Source organism: Nicotiana tabacum, chromosome 12 (assembly GCF_000715075.1).
Source record: "Nicotiana tabacum cultivar K326 chromosome 12, ASM71507v2, whole genome shotgun sequence".
In the NCBI taxonomy this organism is placed as follows: domain Eukaryota; kingdom Viridiplantae; phylum Streptophyta; class Magnoliopsida; order Solanales; family Solanaceae; genus Nicotiana; species Nicotiana tabacum.
The window spans coordinates 131,261,556-131,287,847 of record NC_134091.1 but is presented as its reverse complement, the minus strand read 5'-3'; the positions used below and the strand labels follow the sequence as shown (position 1 = coordinate 131,287,847).

Here is a 26,292-nt window from a genome sequence, read left to right as displayed (position 1 = left end):
TTGTGACGTATAAGTTACACAGAGACAACTTTATCATTGCTCCAAGACTCCCTTCTTTGTTGACAGTGTCGAAACTCAAATTTTAGTGTTTTAAACTCATGCATTGAATTAGATGTGTCCTTGTTACACTAGATAAGACCAAATTCTCATATATCCGCTTTTTTATTACTTTCTTTTGTGCTTTAATTGATGCAATTTGCATAAGGAAGAAAAAAAGATCATTACTTCTCACTATTTCTGGGAGTGAGTTTTGCTTGCTAATATAAGAAATGGATAAACATACTCATTTGTGATTAAACAAAAAAGGAAGGAAGATTTTTGTATTTTCAATGTAGGTAAAACGTACATTCTTCTGAAACTGGAAAATCACACAAAGGTGAAAACTTGAGCCAGAGATCATTAACACCTCTACCATGTGTTCCTCTATACAAAGGAAAAGTGAATTCACACACTAACATAGTGAGTATTCGCAGTCTAGCAGTCGTGTTAGAATTTCCTCACAACTAGGTCTTTCGTTTGGCTCTGCCCAGCAGTCTGCAAAATAAGCATAAAAGAAAAATGTAAATGCCTCGTCAAACATCTAGCTGTAATTGAGACTAAATACGTTCTATGCACAGAAGGTGTAAAAAAAAAAAATTACACAATCGAGTCACTTATAAAGTAGTAATTAAACTAATTTGATAGTGTAAAGAATCTTTATATTGTCAGTGTATATTAATATAGCTTAAAATTCGGCTGTAATTACCTGCGATTAGTCTACCAAGGGGTCCCTCAGGTATCTCTAGCCTTGCTCCTTCATTGGCAACAGCATAAACTACCTAAAAACAAACACAGCGCTTTACTGGATGCAGCCATGTGGAAATACCAATGTGTTTTCTAGAGCTAATTAACCTGTATCAAGCTACAAGGTTACATTAACATACCCGATCTGGTGGTATACCCTCCCACGGTCTGTTTAGGGTGCAAAGCTCCCACATTATCACCCCAAAGCTAAAAATGTCACATTTTTCCGTGAAAGGCTCATTACGAATGAGTTCTGGAGCCATCCATTCAGGAGTGCCAGCAGACGCCAAGTCTTTCATAGATGCATCTGTCATTATTCTTGAGAGCCCAAAATCACAAATTTTGACAGTCCAACGCTTATTCACGAGGCAGTTTGCACTTTTTAAATCACGATGGACAATCTTCATCCGATGTAAGCACATCAACCCTCTTTAGCTCCAACAGAAAAACGAGTCAGTTTCTATTACATAACTGCGGTATTTTTTTCCAGAGGTTCTAATAAACCAACCTGCATATATCACGAAGCATATTGAGCCTCTTCTGCCAGCTAAGCCTCTTCTTTTGACCACTTAAATGGGTCAAATAATACAGAGATCCCATCTCCATGTACTCAGTAACCATTGATAAACGTGGAGGGTTTGCACAGGCACCCAGGAATAATATAACTGTGAGGAATGACATTAGTTAGATCACACTCATCTAACTACAAATATCAGACTTTTAAGCAAATTGGCAGTAAAAACGAACACTTAAAAGAAACAAGAAAAGAGATGTACCATTTGGATGCCGAAGTCGGCTGGGGAAAAAATGACAAGAAAAGAACACTTAATGTTAGTATAGTATAAAGCTGAAAGTAACAGAATCCATAAAGAAGATACAACACCTAAGGATAGAGATCTCATTGCAGAAGTCCTCCATATTTTCAGCAGTAAGATCTTGCTCCAGAAAAACTTTAATAGCAACCTCAGTTCCATTCCACTTGCCACGGAAAACTTCTCCAAAGAACCCTAGAAATATAACCAGAAGGTTTAGACCTCAATCTCTAATACAACTTAGGGTGGTGGAACCAGATCGTTCATTATAAAAATCAGAAGTCCGCGCCATATTGTAAAACTCAGCATTGATTCTACAGATCACTGTACAACAAATATTTTATCTTCTGATGAAATGAATTAACAAAACATAAGAAAATGCATATCTGGTCCTTGATCATAGAAGAGACAAGAAAATGATTTTACTTTTCTCAATAGGTAATGTACAAAACCTTTCCAATACAAATCCTTCTGGCATCCGTTATCTAGTGCATCTCTTACACTTCAGTGACACGACACAATTTGTTTCTTATTTGGCAAGGGTGTTAGACACTGTGAGGACCTCATTCTCTAAGACAAGAAGACTGGATAGGACGCAAGCTCTGGTGTACATTCAATTTGCAAGGTCCACATTCAAGTTAATAGCTTTTAGTTTAGTATCTCCGTTCCCAACAATGTTTTTGCTGTCCATGCCCTAGGGATCATCTGATCAGTAGCAATAAACCCATTGCAGAGGCTCAAGTATGGAACAACAAAAAATAATATTAAGGATGGAAGATTTAGATACAAATCACGAGATACAGTGTTTGTTATAAATCCGTTTTGAAGTCAAATCAACTAAATTCTTTTAAGAAATTTTATAATGGAACACAGGATCTTAGAGCTGATAGTCACAAGAAAAGAGACAGACGATCAAGAAAACAAATAGACTCATCTCCATTTATGGTGTCACCTTTAGTATGTCAGAACTAACAGAAGAACCTATTTCACCCCAATGTCCACACGTGTTTTTTCTGCCATAGAGGCCACAAATGTTGTCGTTTTGTACCTCAGATTCAAGAGAAAGAAAATTGAAATGAGACATTTCAGGTTCAGTACTAAGCTCATCTTTCACATTGAGAGGTGCAGAAGCATATTGGAGAATCTATGAGCAATGTAGCAAAACCCAACAGAACACATCAATAGGCCATTAGAAACCCTCCCTGTGTCACTAATCTTCAATATGATCCACTTTCATGTCTTCAGCCCTTCGTAGATGTTCTAAAATCAATGTATACTTAGTTAAATAGTAAGTTTAGATAGCTACAGGTGATCTGCTTCCCTCGCTCCCTCACACAACACATATGAACCCTCATTTGCTTAGGTTTACTTGAATACGGTCCCCAAGTATCCATCCCTCTGTAGAATCCTCCATTGTCTGAAGTGAAGCAGATATATCCGATTTTCATTTAATGCTAATTAACGCACAAAAGGATCAAAGATTTCATGAGATGATGACAAAGGATGAGCTAGGTTGCTCATACATTAAAGTGGGCAGAGCATGATCCACCAGCAATAGCATTCTAGTCTACAAAGCATGAGACCAAGGAGCAAATACGCAGTCAATGCAGGCATATTAGTGGCACTAAAGAAATATGTTATCGAAGAACTTAACAAATAAACAAAGAAAGAAGCTGAAATATATAAGCACTACTACAAAAATGTGCTAGAACAATGCTTACCTATGCCAACTCGAGTGCCAACAGTCAACTCTGAGAAGTCTATATTCCATTCTTCAAAAGGTAGAAGAGGCTTATTCTGATACATATGTGATTCTAGAATCCTGTTCCAGGTTGAAAACAATTCATTATTCGTCCTGTCCGGACCACTACTTTCTGGAGCCTGCCTCCTCAGCTCGTGGGGAGATGAGGGTAATGACATTGCCTTCTGTGAACTGATCTGCTCCCTTGAAAAAGCCAAAAAGTTAGAATGCAGATCCAACATTTCATCACGCTGATAATGGTGAAAATCAGGGACCAAAAAGGTACGCTAGTTAGTCATTGACTGAAACAAGTGGAGACCAAAAAGCATCAAACTACTGTGGGGCTGAAATCTGTGAGGTGAAGATAGAAGTATTAGTTGTCAATCAGACTTCCCGTAATATCACCAAGGAATTTAGCATATACCCCTGATACATGTCCAGCAATCTAGAGAAGGTAAAAATAGATTCAGACAAGATCTTAACTTTCACAGATTGAAATGATGAGTTTCGGGTTCTAAACTGGTTTTGGATGGAAAAGCAACAACCTCTAGAATTAAACCAAAATCAGAAGCGAAAGGATAAAACTTTTTCATTTATTTTCCACAATAAGATGAATAAGAGTTAAAAGGAAATTTCAATCTCAAATCCAAACATCAGAGCAAAAGAGGTACAACTGGAAAAACATAATTCTGCTGGTCATTGGATCGAAAATAAAACCTAACTGTTACCGGAGCAAAAGACATCAAAACTACTAGTGGTCCTCAGAAGCGAAAGGATAAACTTTTTCATTTATTTTCCACAATTAGATGAATCAGAGTTAAAAGGAAATTTCAATCTCAAATCCAAACATCAGAGCAAAAGAGGTACAACTGGAAAAACATAATTCTGCCGGTCATTGGATCGAAAATAAAACCTAATTGTTACCAGAGCAAAAGACATCAAAACTACTAGTGGTCCTCAAAACAGAGAGAAAAAGCAACATACATCCTTTTTCAGATCTGACGCACAATCTCTGTTGTTTGAAGCATGAAATGAAGTATTTTCCTCTTGTTCTTTCAAGAGTCGGTTCTGCTTAAGTGCTTCATTCATTGCTCTAACAGCCCTGGTATCAATATGAGCCAAAAATGAAATTAAGTACAAGAACGTGGTACCTAACAAGTGTTTAAACAATCTTCAGGTCAACATCCATATAGTGGCAAAGAACTAACAGGCATAATTTCTAGGTACGGTATTCTATTTCTGCCCGTAAGTGGTCCTAGGTGATGTTCGGATAGTTCTTTGGAAATGTTTATTGCGATTCATAATTTTGTTTGATTTTCACCAAACCACCCACATTATTACTTTCATGACCATTATCTAAACATAATAACATTTCAATAAAGCAACATGTATTAGGCAAATGAGTTATTATGACAGAAACAATTTAAAAAAGCAAGAAAATAATATAAAAGATAATAAAAGCTTACAGCAAAACAAAATAAAGTTAGAGAAAATTTTGAAAAATTCAAGCAAAATATGGAATAAGTAATAGAATAAGAAAGGTGAATTATGGAAAAAAGCTTACAGAAAAAACAAAGGGAGGAAATAAAATAGAAATTTCTTTAAATTTCAGAAAGAATTTAAGAAAGAAGAGTCAAAGTGAAATCAATGAGCTTTGCTTTGCTTTTTTGAAAAAACAAAAACACATTTTCTTGCTTCTATATCAATTACCTCTGTTTGTGAACACGAAAAACATTATAAACTTTTTCAAATAAAACACAGCTGAGAAACTTCTTGGAATGTGCCAGGAAGATAGGTATAATGACACAGTAGGAATCAGTACGTTCAGATTTGCACAAAATTTATACAGGAAAAAGTGAGCCAATGTATAATAGAGCTGTTGTAAGCACTGTTGATAAGACCATTATAGTAGAAACATTGACCTTACGATATCATCACCAATTTCTGGAGTTATACTAATGCTCCTTCTTCGTAATCTTCGTGTTTCTGATGTTGATGCACCTTCTGACCTGTGAAACACAGAAACAATAGGGAACTCAGCATTCTGGAAAGAAGAAAAAAATTCTTTTTGAAAAGGTAACATATAAATAATAATAATAATAATAATATTTGACAATCACAATCCTGATATGTTGATTCAGTTATTAACAAGAAATAGGGTGAATCTTACGAGTATAAAAGTTTAGAACCTGCACATATTTTGACTTAGATGCACACTAGTATTTTTGGTATTACCTCTCCATATAAAAATATGAAAGGGTAATGTAGTTCTGTTGAGAACAGAAAAAATGAACAAACTGCACATAGTTTTTCCATTTTAAAGAGGTTTTAATTTCTCTGAGATGGTCTATAAAAAGAGGTAAGAGAAATCGAAGTGGTGGAACATGTTTAAGCTTCTAATGACCTAGGAAGTGTTCCCATAGCTAGAAAACCAACTGCAGTATCATACTGAAATTAGCAACTGACTCATGTTGTTTGCCCATGTATTGTTCTCCTTTGCTATTAAAAGTATGTAGCTCTTAATTTTAACAGCATGTTGAAAATAGTTTTTGGGTTAACCGACACCTAAGCATCTCGGTGAATTGCACTAAGGTGCACTGAAACAAACAATCTCAAATTGATTGCTGAAGGGATACATGGATGGGAAAAAATTAAAAGCTTAAACTCATTTTGAGCCCAATATGAATTTAAGTGGCTTAAATTTATCTACAAACTATCGAGAAAATGATCAAAACGGTCCCTAATGTATGAGCTTTGGTTGCACTTGGTAATGTATAAACCTGATGGAAATGATCCTTATTGTATCCTAAAAGGTGATTACTTGGTCCTAATCTCTATAAGGTAAAGATATTTGCTACTTTTTCTGTCAAAATAAACGGAGTCTTCGGCATGTGCAGTTTAGGTGAGCTAACTACAAAACAAAGGTGCCTTCTTGGTCGACTTTGCATAAATAATACCCACGGACACACCTACATGATTGGCATTTTTATCCCCACATTTTTCACTCAATAAAGTATCAAACTCAATCCCAAAAAACCAGATTTCATTAAGAAGCCCAAAGTTTCTCCTGGAAAACTTGGATGAGAAATTGGTAGGAACAATTACAAAAGACCATCACAATTGTGGGGTGAGATAGAGAATGAGAAGTCAATGGAAAATGAACTGGAGTCGAGAAACTTGAAGGTTATTCTCTGGAAGACAAATCTGGAACCCTGAGAAGACTTTGATGGGTCAGTGAGTTGCAAAAAGGAGACATCTTTAGTGATCTTAGCATCGCCAATAAGACCAAGATTTGGATCAAAGTGTGAACTGAGTCCAATGGAGAACGACAAAATGGAGCACGGGAACAAAGCCAAGAGGAAGATTGCTTTGATTAACATTGGTTTGCGTGGGCTCTGTTTATTTTGACGGCAAAACGATCGGGTATCGTTAGAGTTTCTCTATAAGCTATTAACATAATATCAAAGACACCACATCCATGTAAAGCTTGTGCTAGACCCAACATTTTTTTTTATAAAGTGAGCTCCCAAAATCATTTGCTGACATCGTGGCTTAGTTCAAGTGGCAAAGGTTGAGGGACTTGTGGGTCACAAGTTCGAGCCCCACGTCATGCGAATTAAGCCTGGTATTTTTGTGGAGAAGGGCAGAGGGACTGGCTCATTATACCCGAGTTCTGAATGTTATGGTTGGTCCAAAGGGTTGGCCCCAGGCGGATTTCTCAATCGTCAAGAAAAAATCATTTGCTGACACCTCATTCAGATGTTGACGAAATGTGTCCGTTGACAACACAAGGTCACCTACCCACAAAAAGATAGAAAGAACTGCCCTGTAGTTTATACTTTTTCTTCTAAATCAAGGCACTCTTTACTCATTATCAGCGTTTCAGAAATTAAATACTCATTCACAATACTTCAAATGTTCTAACTATATCACAATGTTGTACCTTGATGATTGATAAAGAAGTCCGAAATCCATACTAGAATTTCGGCCATGATTAACTTCAGAGTAGAATTTCATCAATTATACAATCTCACATGAGATGGCTCGTGAGAAGTCAATGATGCTCTGATGCGACATAAAGTGATCTTAAAGTATAAGATTCGGAACTTATATTTAAGCATCATTGACCTCTTTTATTACTTCTAACCTAAGTGTATGAACCAAAGGGTGTAAACTGGGAGACACTAAACATGAATGAGAAAAATACCTGATATAGACCAAATAATGGGAGGGCCAAAAGTTACAATATAATTGATTCTGATATGTAAATTTTGCAGTTATACTTCAGAGGAAACAGAAAACGGGACTGAATCAGATACCTTGAAGTAGCAACATCATCTGAATAATCCCTGAATGTTTTGTTATCACCACTAAGCATGGACCGTCCATGTGCTCTAAATGAAGGATGCTCGGGACTGAAAGAATATAATACAATTGAAAAATGAGAAAAAAGAACACAACTACACATTAAGATATTGCACAGTGCAGTTCAAGTAAATGGAGATAATAGTCACTTTGATGTTTATTAAATACATAAACATCTAAGTCCCAGTTTATTCATTAGATACACTAGACAGATTCAGGGATTGAAACAAAAACCATGCCAAGCTCTTAAAAATATATGCATATCCTTATTTTCCCTAAGGATCAATAAGTTATATCTACAATCTCACATGTGAAGTTACAGTAGAAACTATTCATACAGGAGGTACCCCAAATGTATGCTCTACCATGAGCTGTCAAAGCCGAGTAGCGACTTAAGGTATTGTAACTTGTAACCATCATTTGTCAAAAAAAAAGCCTGGAAATTCCTTTCTCAGAGTCTTCTATTACACTAATTCAGGGGGCAAGTATTTTTAGCTTAACACTTTCACGTATAGGAGCAATCGCATTCTTTCATGCTTGCTCATCCAATTTCAGAATAATTCCCAGAGAACCAGATATGTGTCACCAATAAGATTCTACTTTTACACTCGGAATCAAAACTTAGCAACAGCACCAAGGATCACAACATAGCAGGATCATCCTCATCTTCTGACAAGGATCTATGGGTATAGAGTAAAGATAATCGTATAGTAGTGTCTAATTAACAATGGAATTAAATCAGATAAAAAGCCAACCAATCAAATTTGACACTCCCGTGACGTTATGCAATGTGCAATGCACAAAGAACCTTAATCTTTTTTATAAGTACAAGTACCTTAATCTCAGAACACAAAGACCTCAAACACTCTGTTTCAGAAGCATGTTAATCTTTACTTTAAAGTTACCCAACATGATAAATTTGTCTTCATTTATGCCCTACATGACCTGCTCAGCAGCATCGTTCTGATTATCCAATCAAGAATATGTTCACGGCAACAAAGTTTGGTAACATTGAAGGTGAGAAGTGACGCCGTCAGAAAACCTACTAGAAACTGAATAGATTTAACTGTGTGTTTCATAATCATTTCTAACATTCACACACAAATTCATATAACATACTGAGAGATGTGCAAGCACGAATAGACCCAAACATTACAGGACTGTGAATAAATATATTGTCAGAAGTCCAAAATATTGAAAAATCATGTTAAGGAAAAAAAGAGTAGAGTCTGGGTCATGAAAAAGAAAACCTTGAACTTGCAGTCCTCGGTTCTGTTATAACTTTCCGGCGACCTCTTCTCCAAACCGTTGAAGCAGTATTAGGTTCGCTATGCGACAAACTGGTACAGAAATGATTTAATACGAAAGAAGCAAAATAATACCTTAGTTTCCAAAAGTAATCCAACAAATGGCCGTTCAGAATGTTTTGCATTCAAAGAGGGTCTCGGTATGAGCTAAATAATACCTCAGTTTTCTGTCAATTGAAGTGTTAGAACGCAACATCATATTCCTCAACGAATATCCAGCAGCACCTGAAGATGCTTCAAATCTCCTCTGATACTGGAGGATGTCATCTTTTTCAGAACTGTAGAAATGGAAGATCAGTTTAAAATAACAGGCTACAATATATAAGTGAGCAACAATCTGTTTCTCCACCAAAGAAAACGAAATTTCTAAGGGAAGTTACAGTATGTCTACGAAGATTCTCATCACGCAACAGAAAAAGAGTACAACAACAACATACTCAGTGTATTCCCACAAGTGGGGTCCGGGGAGGGTAGTTTGAACAGAAGAAGAGTATGAAAACTAAATAGAAAATTCTCATAACACAACAGAAGAAGAGTATAAAAACCAAATCGAAATTGAATATATTCAAAATGAAGAATAATTTCCTTCTAACCTATCAGTATCGTTTCTCTCTGAAACCCCATAGAGGGGGCTGTTCGGTTCCAGAGGTGAATCGCAGGAATCATTTTCTGCAGAATCACTCTCCCCAGCAGCTATGTGGGTTAGGAAAATAGCCTTGGTTGTTCGTGGAATAAGTTGACCAGGAAAACGCATAAGGTCAACAAGTAGCTCCACAGAATTTAGCACAACTAGTATAGACATGTGCTTATAAGATTCTTCACACTCGGACGCTCCTTCAGCAGGTAAACCCTGATTTGTGAAACATAAAATTATAATAAGTAAAATATAAGCAGATATGGAAATTAAAGAAATGTTAGCAACGATTCATAGTAACAAGTAGCAAGACACTGTTTAGTCCTAATTTTAGAGATAAACAGAAATGTGCAAGCAAAAATAATTTTCAAGCTCACCACAACTAGCCGGCTTTCAAGACCTACAGTATCCGCAAGTAATTTGAATAATATTGCTCGAGGACGGCATGAGCCATGCTTTATTTGACCCAACATCTGGACACCTCGGTTGTCAGAAATGTGAGAGGCTTCATCATGTGAGGCTTTAGTATGACATAGTTCCGAGTTTGGTCGTTTGTAAACATCAGACACCTGTGTAGGAAGTCATACAAGCAACAAAAAGAAATCATAAATGTCGATAGACCTTAACGTCAACTCTTTTCCCTCTTCTAAGAGTAAAAGTTCAAAGCATAAACCTACAGATTTCACATGCTCCCACCATTTTAACGCTAAAGTATTTTCAGTTTGAATTCTTATGCTCTCCCATTAGAAACTAAAAAATACATTTTGAATTCTTATTTTACTAAAGGGATAAAAAAACTTTTGATCCTTGAGTTATTAATAAATTCTGGTTTAGATACTCGTGATATTTGGCTAAGCATACTTAGCCTTCAATAAATTAAATTGTGTGTTTCTTTATCCCTTTATATAGGACATACAAGTCTCCAATCCTAAAAATGTTGGAACTAATGTAAGTGTAACAGCAACTTATCCTTAATCCCAACTAGTAGGAATTTCTGTATAGCATATACGGATTATTTGCTTCCAATATATTCTATTCTTAGCTAAATCCCCATTGATTAAGATCTTTTGAGACAACATCGTGTGCTTTTTCGTATATCCGCCCTTTTCAGCACCCTCAAGTATCATCTTGTCGCACCTACAATTGGTACATCCGGAAGTCTACAAGAAGCATGGTCAAACCATCTTCTACTATTGACGTCATTCTATCCTCTAAGTGTGCTTCAAGCAATTCTATTTGATGTGATCATTTCTAATCGCAACCAATTTTGTAAGAGCGCACATCCATCCGTATTTCTACAAAATCATCTTGCAGATATATTAGACCCCAAAAACCCAAAATTCCCCCGCATGTAATATGGTTGGACTCACAGCTGTTCTATAGAAATTTATTTTCCCTTTGTTAAGTATCTTTCTATTACATAGTAGCTCCATAGAACTCCTCCATTTCAATCATCCTACTTTAATTTTATGAACTATATTTTCTTCTACTATGTCATTTTTCTGAAAATGACTAAGCTTGATATTCATATTGACTTCATTTTAGGCACCATAACTCCATCTATTCTCACTTTATCTTTGTTCTACCTATATATGGGCTAAACGTCGTTCTTTATACCATACATTATCTTATCCATAACTAAGATAAACAAGTATGAACTCAAGGGACATTAGGTAATGAAATATGTCCTAAGTCTTGGTGGATAGAGTTACATGGAACTTGAGCTGGTGGGAGTAGCAGGAATTAGTCGAGGTGCGCACAAGTTGGCCCGGACACCACGGTTCTTCAAAAAAATCATGAACTCATGGAACAAGTTAATATGTAAGTTGAGAGAAAAGGATATATGAATACCCACCAATCCAGCTATCTTTTTTATCATAGCTGCAGGAGTTGAGTTCAAACCTTTCACCAGTGCAACAATGAGTTGCTTTAGCATTGAGAGCTTCTTGTCTTTCTTGGTGTCCACAACTATAACATCTGCTCCTAAACCCTCAGGCTCCAAAGCATGAAGCTCATCCAATGTAGGAATGTCTTCAAAAAGTTCCTTTAGCCTTTTCTCCTGCAAAACAGGAGAAGAGAAAAAATTCACACATTAAAATTTTAGCCATGCAATTCCTATTGTAATTCTGTAACAGCACCCACATTAGAAGATATAAAAAGTACAAACATTAAAGTTCTAGGGCACTGAATATATAACTCCAATAGAAATGTGTCCTTACAGAAATGTAAAGGTCAATTTCAGGTGTATTCCTTAAGCAATATAAAGGATCAGATTAAACAAACAAAATACTATTGAGGCAGGTGATGGATCTCGAGAAAACTGTAATCATATGGAAATATAAGATCTAGATTAATAATTATAATGGCGAAGTTGACCCATCCAAAAAAAAAAAGAGTAGAGTTATAATATTGTCTCAGGAAAAAAGAGAGCAACAATGCTAAGTGCAACATTCAAAATAAAATAAAGTAGAGAAAGTGAAACTACATGCATCCTGAATAAGAACTAAAATAAAAGAAGCCAGCAAAGTTTTTACCGTTATATTTATCACAAAAGAAAGAGTCATATTCATGATATCACTTCTTAAATCTTAATTTGTTGTTAGCTTTTCCTTAACAGAGGAGAAATTCTATGTCCTCCCTTCTTCTATATCCCTGTCCTCCCTTCTTCTATATTCCTGTCCCAGAGAAACGGACATGGTCTAATTTTTTTCGTGGAAGCAAAAGAAAATAATGACCACATTATGCTATCTTGGTTGTAGAAAAGAATGAAACGAATGAGGGGATCCTAGGAACGACTGGACTTCCTCCATTGCATTCCATGGAAGAGAGAGGAAGTATATCACCTGAACATGATAAGAAGAGAGGAAACACGACTTGAGTCTGTGGGATAGATAAACTAGTCTTGCTTCATGTAATGGGTATAATCCTTAAGGTCTATTACAAGAAAACCAATGACATTGGCAGGATCTATTCAGTTTATTATCATACATTTCTATGTATTTGAGGATAGTTATCCTCCTCCGATGTAATTTAATATTTTCCAGAAAAGAAACTGATCATTTCATCTTACCTTTTACCTAAAAACTGACGTAAGATCCTTCCTCGAACTCCCTACCCATTCTAATTCACCTCCAAAAGTAAGTAATTTTTGTAATATATGAACCAAGCAAAAATTTGTAACATATGGACCAAGCACCACCCATATAAACTTCTGTGTCCATTTACTACAAGTAAGGGACCATATATTCATTTCTCGGACTACATGAGAGTTTTTTTTTTTTGGGGCAAGGTAGAGTACATGAGAAGGTTTAATGTTATTGTTCACCTCAAACCTTCTATGATTTGAGAAACAGAGCACAGCAACTAACAGTCCCCATTCCACGATGATCAGATGTTGCCGAAGGAATAGCAGAGGAACAAACAGTTAGAATTCAGTTTTGCTAGCCACCGAAGAGGTGCCAATGCTCTTGTATTGGCAGTTCACTTTAATCACATTGCAATAAATCAAAGAATTCCTGTAAAACTTTGTCTTTGACCATATGATCCCTATGACCTGAAAGTTTTATTTCCCTTTGATTTCATTTTGCGCCAATTAAGAATAAAGTAAGCCAGTAAGCAGATATGGAAGCAAGGATCAAAGTGACATGGCAGCTACTTAGCACTCCTCACAACCAGTGAAGACTTAACTTCTTTTCCAATTAAAATGAAAATCCTACAATCTGAATCTCACGTTTTTCTTGCTAGTGGGATTTGACCATAATTTAAAAGATTTAAAGTTCTTAAGCATCACCAAAAATATATTAAAAGAGTCTTATGGCATGATATTGCTCTAATTACTTTTCAGACTGCAAACTCTACATGTGCCTTCAAGCTTCCTTTATCAGTGTGATGTCCTCAAAGATACTTGATAACCAAGATCGTATACTTGAAGAACCTCTTTCAGCTACTCGGAAAAAATTGAGGTAGATAACTTGAAGGTTTCCTATATTTCAAAATGAATTTAAAAACTAAAATAGGAAAACGGTTAAGCTAAAAATATATCTTTTTTCGAGGGATTAAATAATATCGAAGTGGAAGCACAGCTGAACAATCATGTTTATTTCTCTCATTCTATCATTCATGGCATGTAACTTGCTCATTTGACAAAATCATATCAGAAGTGCATCTATTATTAGAAGTGTATCAGTTGTATGCGGTTAATATTCAATTCCTTTAGATCCTAGAGGGCAAAAAGAATTTTTAATCAAGCAGAACGAATGCCGTGATACAAGCAACAATACAAAGAAGTTATAAGTTTCAGTGCTCACAGGAACAACAGAGTAGAAACCATTTGGAATAGGTTCAGAAAGTGTTCCAGTTTTCCAGAGAATCTGGGAAGCAGTCTGAGAGGATAGCCTATCATATTCTCTCTCAGTTGGTTCCCGATTCCTCATAATTTCTTCTTTTCCATCAAGTGAAACGGATCCCAACTTTTCAACATAATCTGAAGGCCACCATGCAGTATTGGGGTATCTATGCTCTGGAAGCTCAACTTCATCTGGTATCTCTTCCATGTCAACAGATAGTTGAATTGCAATACCATCTCTTAACTACTACTACCTCATAGAGGAGCTTATAAATGCTGCTTCTTTGAGACAAAATATCATGATTTAAAAGCTTCTTCTCCTATGATCAGCACAAGGCTGATGCCATGAACCTGCAAAGTGAGAATTGGTTAACTCAAATTGAAGTGATTCTTCAACAAAAGACTGTCTATAGTTCCTTAATGCATGAACTCAAAAGAAGCAGGGCTGTTGTCCGAAAAGCTGCAGAAGAACTCACTGAAGCCTTGTGCACATGCTTCCCCTAGAAAATAAGAATAGAAAATAGGAAAATAAAAATAAATAAGAAATAAATGGACCATAATCAAAGTAGAGAATTAATCACTATCTCAAGTATCAGATTACTAGAAAAGACGCTCTATTACTTATGAAGAGTAGTCCTTGAAAGAATAGAAAGAAAAACCAAAAACTCATAATCTTACATTAGTAAATACAATTTTTCTTGACCAGTAGGACTATATGACAAAAAAATTTGGTGGAATGGTGGAGGAAAATACACTTTGTACAATCTCTGTAGTGATCGCCGATTGATTCGCCGCTCCGGTGAAGTTGTCCTTGCCGAAAATTTTCTCTCAGATCTGGTTTCAGTTTCATTTGCTTTGTTGAATCAATCCGATTACGTACGGTTGCTGATTTCGGGATCAACTTTTCATTCTTGATTCCTCAGTCAAAACACCAATTGGGAAGATTTCAATTAGAGTTCTCCTCAAAACCGCCATTATTGCTTCCCCTTGTCCCACAAGCCCCCACAATTCACTTACAGCGCTTTGGCCAAACCTTTTTTTCGTTTGATTTATTAAATCGCAGATCTATAGAGTTCCATCGTCTTCATTGAACTTTCACTTTCTCCGATAATTCCCCAATAACCCAGTTTTGCGCACTTCTTTGATATCTTTTCCCCCGATTGCATCGATAAGGGTTTCCTGAAGGTCGGTGTACATCCAATCAAAGTTAAACAAGCCCAAGTCTTGAATTGTAGAAACAGTTTCTTCTATTTGGTGAAGGAGAGAAGTTCTCAGCTATAGGGGGGTTTTCCACCGCCGGCCAGATTTCCGCTAACTTCAAGGGCTGCAATCCAGGTTCTATTGTTCCTCTCTTGTCTTGATATTTTAATAGTTTGATATTTTAGCGTAATTGTATCTCCTTGTCTGCCTATTTTGTTCTTGGATCTTTAGTTAGTATTTGCCCTAGCATTGTCAAATTAATTGCATATTAATTGCATTAGAGATAGCTTTGCCTACTTGTTTATATTGTTATCTACCTGTGTACATCTTTATTTTGAATCTTTTTATTTTGAATCTTTATTGCACATTTTCTTTGTGACCTTTAGTTGTAGATTATAGCCCCCTTTAGCTCTTGTATTGTATTTTTTCACCTATTTTTCTATCCTTTATTTGTAGATTATAGTTCCTTTAGTTTCTTTGTTTTATTTCTTCACATGTTTCTCTGACCTTTAGTTGAAGAATATAGTTCTCGTTAGTTCCTTTATTTTATTTCTTCACCTGTTTTGCAACCTGTGGTGGCAGATTATATTTCGGTAATTCATTTTATTTTTGTCACTTGTTTTCGGGATAGTGCTTGCATAGTGACTCATAGATTATAGTGTCTTTGGTGAACGATGGTAGGGTAAGGTCTTGTCCTCGGGGGTGTCAGCGCAGCGTGGGGAAGGGGGGGTAAGAGGGCTAAGGGAGCTACTAGGCTGAAAGTGGGGTCTTGGAACATAGGAACTTTTACTGGAAAATCTGTAGAGTTAGTGAAGATTCTCGAGAAAAGGAAGATTAATATAGCTTGTGTACAGGAGACTAGGTGGGTAGGAGATAAGGCGCGGGTTGAGGGCAGTTTCAAACTTTGGTATTCTGGGAGGGTGGGGGGCAGGAACGGGGTAGGTATCTTGGTTGATAAAGACCTCCGTGAACTAGTGGTGGAGGTTAGGAGGGTGAATGACAGGTTGATGACTATTAAGCTAGTTGTTGGAGGTTTTACTTTGAACATAATCAGGCTTGGATGAGGAAGTCAAGAGGCGTTTCTGGGAGGATTTGGATGAGATGGTGCGTGGTATCACGCATACCGAGAAGCTTTTCATAGGAGGAGATTTCAACGGCCACATTGGAGCGACGCCTGGGGTATGATGATGTGCATGGTGGTTTTGGTTTTGGAGATAGAAACGGAGGAGGAACGTCTTTGCTGGACTTTGCTAGAGCATTTGATTTAGTGATAACAAACTCGAGTTTCTCGAAGACGAGAGAGCACTTGGTCACCTTCCGGAGTTCGGTGGCCGAGGCTCAGATTGATTATTTACTCTGCAGGAAGTTTGATAAAAGTCTTTGCACGGATTACAAGTTCATCCCGAGTGAGAGCCTCTCGACCCTTCATAGGCTCCTGGTCATGGACCTTGAGATCACGAGGAAGAGGAGGAAGAGGGCGATGTATAGCTAACATAGGATCAAGTGGGGAGCTTTGACGGAAGCTAAAGTGCAGGAGTTGGGGGTCAAGCTGGTGACTATAGGGGCTTGGAGGAGTAGTGGGGACGCAAGCGCTATGTGGACCACTACTGCGCAGTGCATTAGGGAAGCAGCGAGAGAGGTATTAGGGGTCTCAAAGGGTTACTCTGGTGGTCACAGGGGAGACTGGTGGTGGAATGGAGAGGTGCAATGAAAAGTAGAAACCAAGAAAGCAGCATATCTGAAGCTAGTGGAAAGTGTAGACGAAGAGGAGAAGAGGTAGAATAGGGAACATTATAAGTTGGCTAAGAAAGAGTCAAAGCTAGCAGTTACGGCGGCCAAGACTGCAGCTTTTAGTCGTTTGTACGAGGAACTCAAGGGCCGAAGTGGGGATAAGAGGTTGTTCGGGTTAGCCAAGGCGCGAGAAAGGAAGGCGCGTGACTTGGACCAAGTGAAGTGCATCAAGGACGAAGAAGGTAGAGTTTTGTTGGATGAGGGGCTTATCCGTCGGAGATGGCAGACCTACTTCCATAGTCCCTTGAACGAGGAGGGGGACAGGAGCATTGTACTGGGTGTGACTTTGGGTATTATAGGCGGATTAGAGTTGATGAAGTTGAGGGAGCTATGCGTAAGATGAGCAGGGGCAAAGCGACCGGGCCGGATGAAATCCAAGTGGAGTTTTGGAAGAATGCGGGCAAGGCAGGCTTGGAGTGGCTCACTAGGTTATTTAATGTCATTTTTAGAACGAAAAAGATGCCCGAAGAGTGGAGGTGGAGCACGATGGTTCCGGTATACAAGAACAAGGGTGATATCCAAAATTGCAATAACTATCGGGGTATCAAGCTGCATAGCCATACTATGAAAGTCTGGGAGAGAGTGGTAGAGCCAAGGGTGAGGAGGAGTGTGTCTATTTCCGAGAACCGGTTTGGGTTTATACCGGGGTGTTCGACTACAGAAGCCATCCACCTTGTTGGGATATTGATGGAGCAGTATAGGGAGAGAAAGAAGGACTTGCATATGGTGTTCATCGACTTAGAAAAGGCATACGATAAAGTTACGAGAGAGGTTTTGTGGCGATGTTTGGAGGCTAGAGGCAGTGTTTTTGAGAGCGAGAAGCGCAAAAAAGCGACATGGGCTTGCCTCGCTTCAAAAGCAAAGCGCACGCTTCATTGAATTGAAGCGCAATTTTTAAAAAACATAATGTAAACCTTGCAAAGACACAATATAAATAATCAAAAAATTCAATTTAAAAACTTAGGGACATTTTTAAATCCCTATTAATATAAGAAAATACATAATCAAATAAACTGAAAATACATATAAAATTAATCAAATAAACTGAAAATATAACATATATATAATAATTAATTATATAAACAAAAATACACATTAAAAAATTCAAATAAACTGAAAATAAAACATATCATATATATATTAATTAATTTTATAAACTGAAAATGCATATAAAATTAATCAAATAAACTGAAAATATAACACACATGTATAATAATAATTAATTTTATAAACTGAAATACATATAAAATTAATCAAATAAACTGAAAATATAACATATATATAATAATTAATTTTATAAACTGAAATACACATTAAACAAATCAAATAAACTGAAAATATAACATATATATAATAATTAATTTTACAAACTAAAATACATATTAAAATTAATAAATAAGAAGAATAAAGAGGATTGGGGGGGAACCAACGCCTGCCGCGCAGACACTGGACGAGAAAAACTAAAAAAGAGAAGAGAGAAGAAGAAGAAGAAGAAGAAGAAGAAGAAGAAAGAAGAATAAAAGAAGAAAAATTACCTGGAGGCTGGAACCCTAGTTGGCTGCTGCTGCTGCTAACGTTCAATTTTTGGCAAGACAAAGAAAGGTCTTTTCACTTTGGGTCTGTTTTGTATAACAAAAACAAAGACCCAAACTTTTTTTTTTTCAAAATGACCCCTTTGGGCAGAAGCGCTCGCTTCTGCGCTTTTCGCTTCTGGATCGCTTCTCGCTTTCTTGGCTGAAGCGATCGCTTCTGCTGGTCGTGTCGCCTCGGTAAGGAAAAAGCGACAGCTTCTCGCTTCGCCTCGCTTCTCGCTTAAAGCGACGAAGCGCTCGCTTTTCAAAACACTGGCTAGAGGTGTACCTGTTACCTACGTCAAGTTGATTAAGGACATGTATGATGGAGTAAAGACTCGAGTGAGGACGGTGGGTGTGGACTCGGACCATTTTCCGATTATAATGGGGTTACATCAGGGGTCGGCACTTAGCCCTTTGTTGTTTGCTCTGTTGATGGACGTACTGACGCGTCACATCCAAGGGGAGGTGCCGTGGTGCATGTTATTTGCAGATGATATTGTATTGATTGACGAGACGCGAGAAGATGTGAACGCGCAATTAGAGGTATGGAGGCAAAGACAGAATACTTGAAGTGTAAGTTCAGTAGCGAGACTCAAGGAGGGGAGGGGGAGGGGAGGTTGGACTCGCAGGTCATCCCTAGGAGAGGAAGTTTTAAGTACCTTGGGTCCATTATTCAGGGGGATGGGGAGATTGATGAAAACGTCACACATCGTATTGGGGCGGGATGGATGAAATGGAGACTCGGTTTCGGTGTTTTGTGTGACAAGAAGGTGCCACCGAAACTTAAGGGTAAGTTCTACAGAGTGGTGGTCAGACTGACGATGTTGTATGGGACTGAGTGTTGGCCAGTCAAGATCGCTCATGTCCAGAAGATGAAGGTAGCAGAGATGAGGATGTTGAGATGGATGTGCGGACACACCGGGTTAGATAGGATCAGAAATGAGGTTATTCGCGATAAGGTGGGTGTAGCCCCTATTGAGGACAAGATGCAGGAAGCGCGGCTTAGGTGATTTGGTCATGTGAGGAGGAGGAGCACAGACACCCCGGTGAGGAGGTGTGAAAGGTTGACATTGGAGGGCCTACGGAGAGGTAGAGGTAGGCCAAAGAAGTGATGGGGAGAAGTGATTAGGCAAGACATGGCACAACTTCAGCTGACCGAGGACATGACCCTTGATAGGAAGGTATGGAAGTCGAGGATTAGGGTAGTAGAGTAGGTAGTCTCGAGTATTCATAACAGTAATATTGGCACGCAATCTCGCTTTCTGTTGGTAGTAGGTTTTTATGACTAACCATTGTTTTCTTTCATTGTTGATCACCTTACTATCTTGTTGTTTTTATTCTGCTTTTATATGGCTTTTTGGTACTGTCTCTTCTTGTCTATATTTTCATTAATGTGGTGCTTATACTTTCCTGAGTCAAGAGTCTATTGGAAACAACCTATTTGTCCTCATCACAAGGTAGGGGTAAGGTCTGCGTACACACTACCCTCCCCAGACCCCACAGTGTGGGATAATACTAGGTATGTTGTTATTGTTGTTGTTGTTGTTGTTTTCTTGACTAGTACTATGAAAGCCTTGAAAACTGAATGTTTCTTAAGATATTTAAGATAAATGATCAAATTCGAATTATTTCTCTATATTCAGGTCTGCAAACTTTTTCTACAAGTACAAGTTTGGCAATTTACTGAGAGTAGTAAGGACATAAACTAGGTGGCGTGTATTAAAGACGATTCTCAACAAGTGTTGATAGAAGAAAAAATAATGAATGAGAGATGGAGAGGCAATTCTAATCAGTTATTCAATTTGAACCACAAGAACAACATTTTAGATCTCCATACATCTGGACATGATAGAAACTTTACACTCCACTGTTTAAAAAGCGAAAAGCGCAAAAAAGCAACAAGGTCCATGGGGCTTGAAGCAAAAAGCGATACGTTAAGGTGCAACTTCATTAAAGTGAAGCGCATAATTTATGGAAAATATCAAATATGTAATCCCTTATAGGTTTAGAAGTCTCTTGGAGAGATTGGAGTAGGGCGTCTTACCAAGCTATTTAGTGCCATACTAAGAAGTGGGAAGATGCCCCACAAGTGGAGCAAGAATACCATGATTCTAATTTATAAGAACAAATGAGAAAGTCAAAATTGTACAAAACTATCATGATTGAATTCATCAGTCATACTATTAAACTCTGGGAAAGAGTGATAAAGTGTAGATTTAGGAACATTACAAGAGTGGCAGAGAATCAGCTTGGATTTACACGTGGTAAATCTACAATAGAGGCTATATTCTTGTAAAGAAGATTGATGAAAATTTATCATAAGAGGAAGAAAGTTTTACATGGTCCATCGACTTGGAGAAATCATATGATAAAATACCATGAAAGGTCCTTTGGTGAGTGTTGGGGAAGAAAAGAATTCATCTTAAATATATAAATGCCACAAAAAATGTGAGAAGGAGTCACTACTGTGAGAACAATAGTAGGAGATAGGAAGGAGTTTCCCATAACCATCGGTTACACCAGGGTTCGGCATTGAGCTCATAATTGTTTATCCTAGTTATGAATGAGCTAATCAACACAATATACGATGAGATCTCATGGTGTATGCTATTTGCTAACGATACTATGCTAATTGATGGAATCATCAAGGGTGTTAACCAAAAGCTTGAAATATAGAGAAGCACTTTAGAGGGTAATGATTAGGATAGGTAGAAGTAAGACTGAATATATGCACTCCAAGTTTAGTCAACTTAAAAAGAATGAAGTTCATGTGAAATTAGATGGAATTGTGATGTATAAATGCAAACAATTTAGATATCTAGGCTTTTCAGAAGAATTGAATGGTACAAACATAGTGCCAAAATGTTACATATAGAATCAAAATCATATGGTTGAAATGGAGAGGAAATATCGGAATGTTATACGATAGAAGTGTAAAGGCTAAAATGTTATATGATCATTAAGCCATGAGCAACCTTTAAATACAATGAAAAATGAACTTCCTAAAATGTGCTCGTTTGATGAAGAGCACTTATTTAACAAGACTTATCCTAATTCAAATGCTAGAGATAAGGTCTAACTCTAACAACCAAAGGCGGACCTATGTGTATTATTTAGGGGTCACCGGACCCCGTAAACTTAAATCTTGTATATGTATATGTGTATACCTTAAAAATGGTTAATTTGAATCACTTGGTACCCTGAACACTAAAAGCCTTTAGAGGGCACTGGTTGAGCAGAATATTGTGCCCACATCGTCTTAAAATCCTGGGTCTGCCTCTATTAACAACCTAACAACCTTTATTCAAATAGACTATCTTAATAGAATGCTAAAGAATGGACCTAACACTAACAAATTTTTTAACAGTAAACATGTGCGCTGATATGAACCCTCAAGGTAGGCAGTGTGTAACAATGCCTAGCTTGAATACATGGTTGTCGAAAGCTGACTTTTGAAGAGCTTTAGTGAGAGCATCGGCGAGTTAATTTGCAATATGAATGTGAACAACCTGGACTAATTTTTCTTGCACTTGCTTCTAAACAAAGTGAAAATTTACAGCAATGTCTTCAGTAGATGAGCGATCTATTGTGTTTTGTTTTGGGATGACCAACTCACGGGATTTTGACCAAAAAACAAAATGTAACCAGAAGTCGAGGCTCGGGCACTCACATCTCTAGCCCACTACGCATCAAAGTACATATACAGATTGAATTATTTCGCATATGTAGAAACCACACTGAATTGTACCTTATAGATACCTAAGCACTTCTCTGAGTACTTTCCGATGAAGTTCAAATGCTACTACTACAACAACAACAACAAACCCAGTGTAATCCCACAAGTGAAGTATGGGGAGGGTAGTGTGTACGCAGACCTTACCCCTACTTTATGAAGATCGAGAGAATGTTTCCGGTAGACCCTCGGCTCAAGGAACAGTGAAACTAAAGTAACAAACAATTGCAACAAGGTAACAGGGTAATGGAAACGAATAACACAACATGTACTAATAACGGACCAGGAATAAGAAAATACAACAACAGAACTAGTATTACTGACAAGCCTAGGAGAGACTCGCAACTATATGTCAACCTTCAACCTTAATACTCGTCCTTCATGCCTTCCTGGTGAAGTTCAGATAGCGAGTGTATAAATTGAGACAATTTATACACTGAGAAGCTTATGTCTGGACGGGCGAATGACAAGTATTGGAGCTAATCGAAGACTTTCCTATATCATGTAGTATTTTGCACCATCATCGTGATTAAGTACTTCGGTGTCATTTCATTGGAATTTTGACTGGACTGCATTCTCTCAAATTTCTGCACGTGGTATGTCATTGATATAATTTGATTGTGACAAACTAATTCCATTTGCACTATGAATCACTTCGACTTCTAAAAAATAGTAAAGATTCCCAAGATGACAATGACCTCTAGTGATGATAAATATCATCTGCATAAACAAGAAAATACGCGATGGTGTGCGACTCGGCAAATGAGAATATACCTTTCCTACCTACTCAGATAAACTGCATCAAAATCGTCAAACCAAACAAATGACCACATCACAATTAACACGGCTCGCACAATCAACTATGCCCTCAAGCTAACGCGTGTTTAGCGCCATGGGCCGACTCCTCCTTAGTATAAGCGGTGCACAAATTAGTGGGGCACATGTAGTCTCACCTGAATACAAGCCAGTCTTCTCTTATCCCGGGTTTCACGAACCTGTAACTATGGCGAAGCTTGCCTCAAAGGCCTAGCTTCAGTTGTCCCGCCAATTTGATATCAAGGGTTTCAACCATGACTTGTTGTCATACTCCCTTTGCGCATTTCATATGATGAATCTTGTCTAGGCGCACACCCGAGAATGGCAACAGACATGTCAATCCCTCACGTAGTACTGAGCGCCCCTCTCGCATGCACAGTCCATTACACTCACGCGCACAGTCCATTCCTCAAGGTTAACACTTGTCTTGTGCTTGCTGATGCAACCTGTGCTTTGATAGAGTACGGCAACGCTTAATCCAATTGGCCTTTGTCATGCTATCTTTCATATAATGCCAACAATTGTCATAAGGCTAAGGCATTGCCAAATACTGCCCTTACAACATACTTCCATCCCGCGTAGTGCAGCGCCACCCCACAATTACATGTCTAGGCCAACGGACCCTTGCTCGCAAGGCTAGACCCAAGCCATGCTCACAAATCAACGCACAAGGCTCTTAAGAGTGGTGCCTCAAGTGCTCAATCAGTGGAGGTCTTTATCCTTCCCAAAGAAAATCCCGCAGAGCATAGTCGTTCCATATCACAATCCTCTGGCAAACGTTAGGCGCCCAACGCCAGCACATGACTAGGCGCCGCCCGTAGAGTTTCCTAATTCATATGGGTAAGACACTCCTTTGAGTAACCCAGGAAAGACCTTGAGAGTTCACTTGGTGGGGCTTCTTGACACGGGGAGAGCTCAAATAATTTATCATCATTAGGTTACTTCTATGTTGCTTCTAAAAAAATTCAGAACCCAGCAAGAGCATAGTTACCTAAATCAAAAGTACTCTCCATCGTCAAACTTGAGATCAACTAAGTTCTAGTTTCAAATGTGGTAAATTTCAGCACAAATACAGTTGTAATTCAGAAAAACAATTTGGTCGAAATTCAGAAATTGACTATACACTACAATTTGCGTTACTATTTGATTTTAAAAAGCAAGGGATAAATAACTGAAATAAAAAAACGCGTTAAAATGCGCAGAAATTCATGCTTTTGTTAATTTAAGATGAAATTGGAGGATGTAAACGAAATTACACAAGTATGATCGCAGAGCTTACCGGCCAGCAGATCTTACGAAGCGAATCTGAAGCTTAGTACCAGGCGACAATGGCATTTGAATCTTACGTAACTTTCTGAAGATTCAGAGTGATGCTAGCAAGGATTTAGAACTCTTAACGGAGTGAATAGACGGCAAGAGAGAGATGCAAACGAGGCAAACGTGCGAGAGACACTAAATATATATATATATATATATATATATATATATATATATATATATATATATATATATATGAGAGAGAGAGAGAGAGAGAGAGAGATAGATAGATAGATATATAATATTAAAACAAGTGTCACGACCCAAACAAAAACGCAAGTGACATTAAGACAAAACAAATTAGTTTCAAAGTTGAAGTTTTAAAATTAATTTAAAATAAAAAAACAAAAATAAGAAAAAATAAAATTAGCTATAATAAACAAACGAAAATATATAATAAAAAACCTACCCATTCACATTGGGGATTAGTTTCAAGTTGAATTTTTAAAATTATTTTAAAATAAAAAATAAAAAAACTTTCAATTCAAATTGGGGAGTAGTTTCTTCCTAATATATATATATAAAGTAAAGAAATACAAAACTTTCAATTCAAATTGGGGAGTAGTTTCTTCCTAATATAGTAGTCTATATAAATATCTATTTTATTTTATATATATAAAAAAGAAGTAAATAATTATATGATATCAAGTGGTATAACCATAAGACGAAAAGTGTAGATTTTTAGGACAAAGCTCCAATAAAGTTGGAGTTTTAAAATTATTTTAAAATAAAAAATGAAATTAAAAAAAATTGCCATTTCAAATTGGGAATTAGTTTCAAGTTGGAGTTTTAAGACAATATAAACTTATTTTCTAACTAAAAAAACCTTTTGAATTTTAAATTTTGAATTAATTGATTATTATAGATATCTTATAATTAGCTATAATATATATATATCAAATACCCATTCAAATTGGGAGTAGCTTCAAGTTGTAATTTTAAATTATTTTTTTTAAAAATAGATGAAAATAAAAGAGGAAAATATATATATTAAAAAAACTACCCATTCAAATTAGGGAGTAGTTTCAAGTTAGAGTTTCAAAATTATTTTTCAATAAAAATAAAATTAAAAATAAAATATAATTGTCAATTCAAATTGGGGAGTAGTTTCAAGTTAGAGTTTTAAGACAAAATAAACTACATTTCTAACTAAAAACCTTTTGAATTTTAAATTTTAAATTAATTGGTTACTCTATTTAAATTAAAAAATATAGATATCTTATAATTAGCTACAGTATAAAAAAACAAAAACAAAACTACCCATTCAAATTGGGGAGTAGTTTCAAGTTGGAATTATAGAAATTTTTAAAAAAAGAATTGCCAATTCCAATTGGGGAATAGTTTTAACTTGGAGTTTTAAAATTATTTCAAAATAATTAAAATAAAAATAAAGAAATAAAAAACTTTCAATTTGAATAATATAGTCTCTCTCTCTCTCTCTCTCTCTCTCTCTCTCTCTCTCTCTCTCTCTCTCTCTCTCTATATATATATATATATATATATATATATATATATATATATATATATATATATATATATATATATATAAAATAATAAAAAGGCTTATATCTTTATACTTTTGATGAATTTAAAATTATAATTTAGTTAAAAATATTACATTATTTAAATTTTCAGTAAATTACAAAATAAGAAAACTAATCAAATATTACAGTAAAAAAGAATGTACAAAAGGATGGGGATAAAGATAATTTTATGATATTTATAGACTTAATTAATTAATAAATAAATAAATAACCATCAATAAAATTATTAATAAATTTAGACAATTGAAGAATTTTGAACAGTATAACATAAGTTTTTAAAAAATATATTCTTAGATTATTAAAACATATATCTATATTATAAAAAGAGAG

At 36.6% G+C, this 26,292-nt stretch overlaps 1 protein-coding gene across 4 annotated transcripts; it reads right to left on the bottom strand.

Moving 5' to 3' along the window:
- Nucleotides 1-270: 270 nt before the first annotated feature.
- On the bottom strand, nucleotides 271-24,552 carry LOC107799674 (serine/threonine-protein kinase EDR1). Of its 4 annotated transcripts, XM_016622816.2 has the most exons (19): nucleotides 24,381-24,552; nucleotides 14,464-14,487; nucleotides 13,950-14,338; nucleotides 11,545-11,701; nucleotides 11,355-11,425; nucleotides 10,020-10,211; nucleotides 9,602-9,858; nucleotides 9,167-9,286; nucleotides 8,952-9,041; nucleotides 7,656-7,751; nucleotides 5,259-5,345; nucleotides 4,321-4,438; nucleotides 3,317-3,533; nucleotides 1,667-1,790; nucleotides 1,560-1,579; nucleotides 1,292-1,448; nucleotides 924-1,212; nucleotides 746-818; nucleotides 271-534 (listed from the first exon to the last, which is right to left on the bottom strand). In XM_016622816.2, exons 3-19 carry the CDS (start codon nucleotides 14,193-14,195, stop codon nucleotides 452-454), a joined length of 2,397 nt encoding a protein of 798 aa, XP_016478302.1. In that variant the 5' UTR covers nucleotides 14,196-14,338; nucleotides 14,464-14,487; nucleotides 24,381-24,552; the 3' UTR covers nucleotides 271-451. The 4 variants fall into 4 exon arrangements, with proteins under 4 accessions (XP_016478302.1, XP_016478304.1, XP_016478303.1 ...); XM_016622818.2 differs by lacking the exon at nucleotides 11,355-11,425 and having other exon boundaries at nucleotides 11,498-11,701; XM_016622817.2 differs by lacking the exon at nucleotides 14,464-14,487 and having other exon boundaries at nucleotides 24,381-24,543.
- Nucleotides 24,553-26,292: the final 1,740 nt, after the last annotated feature.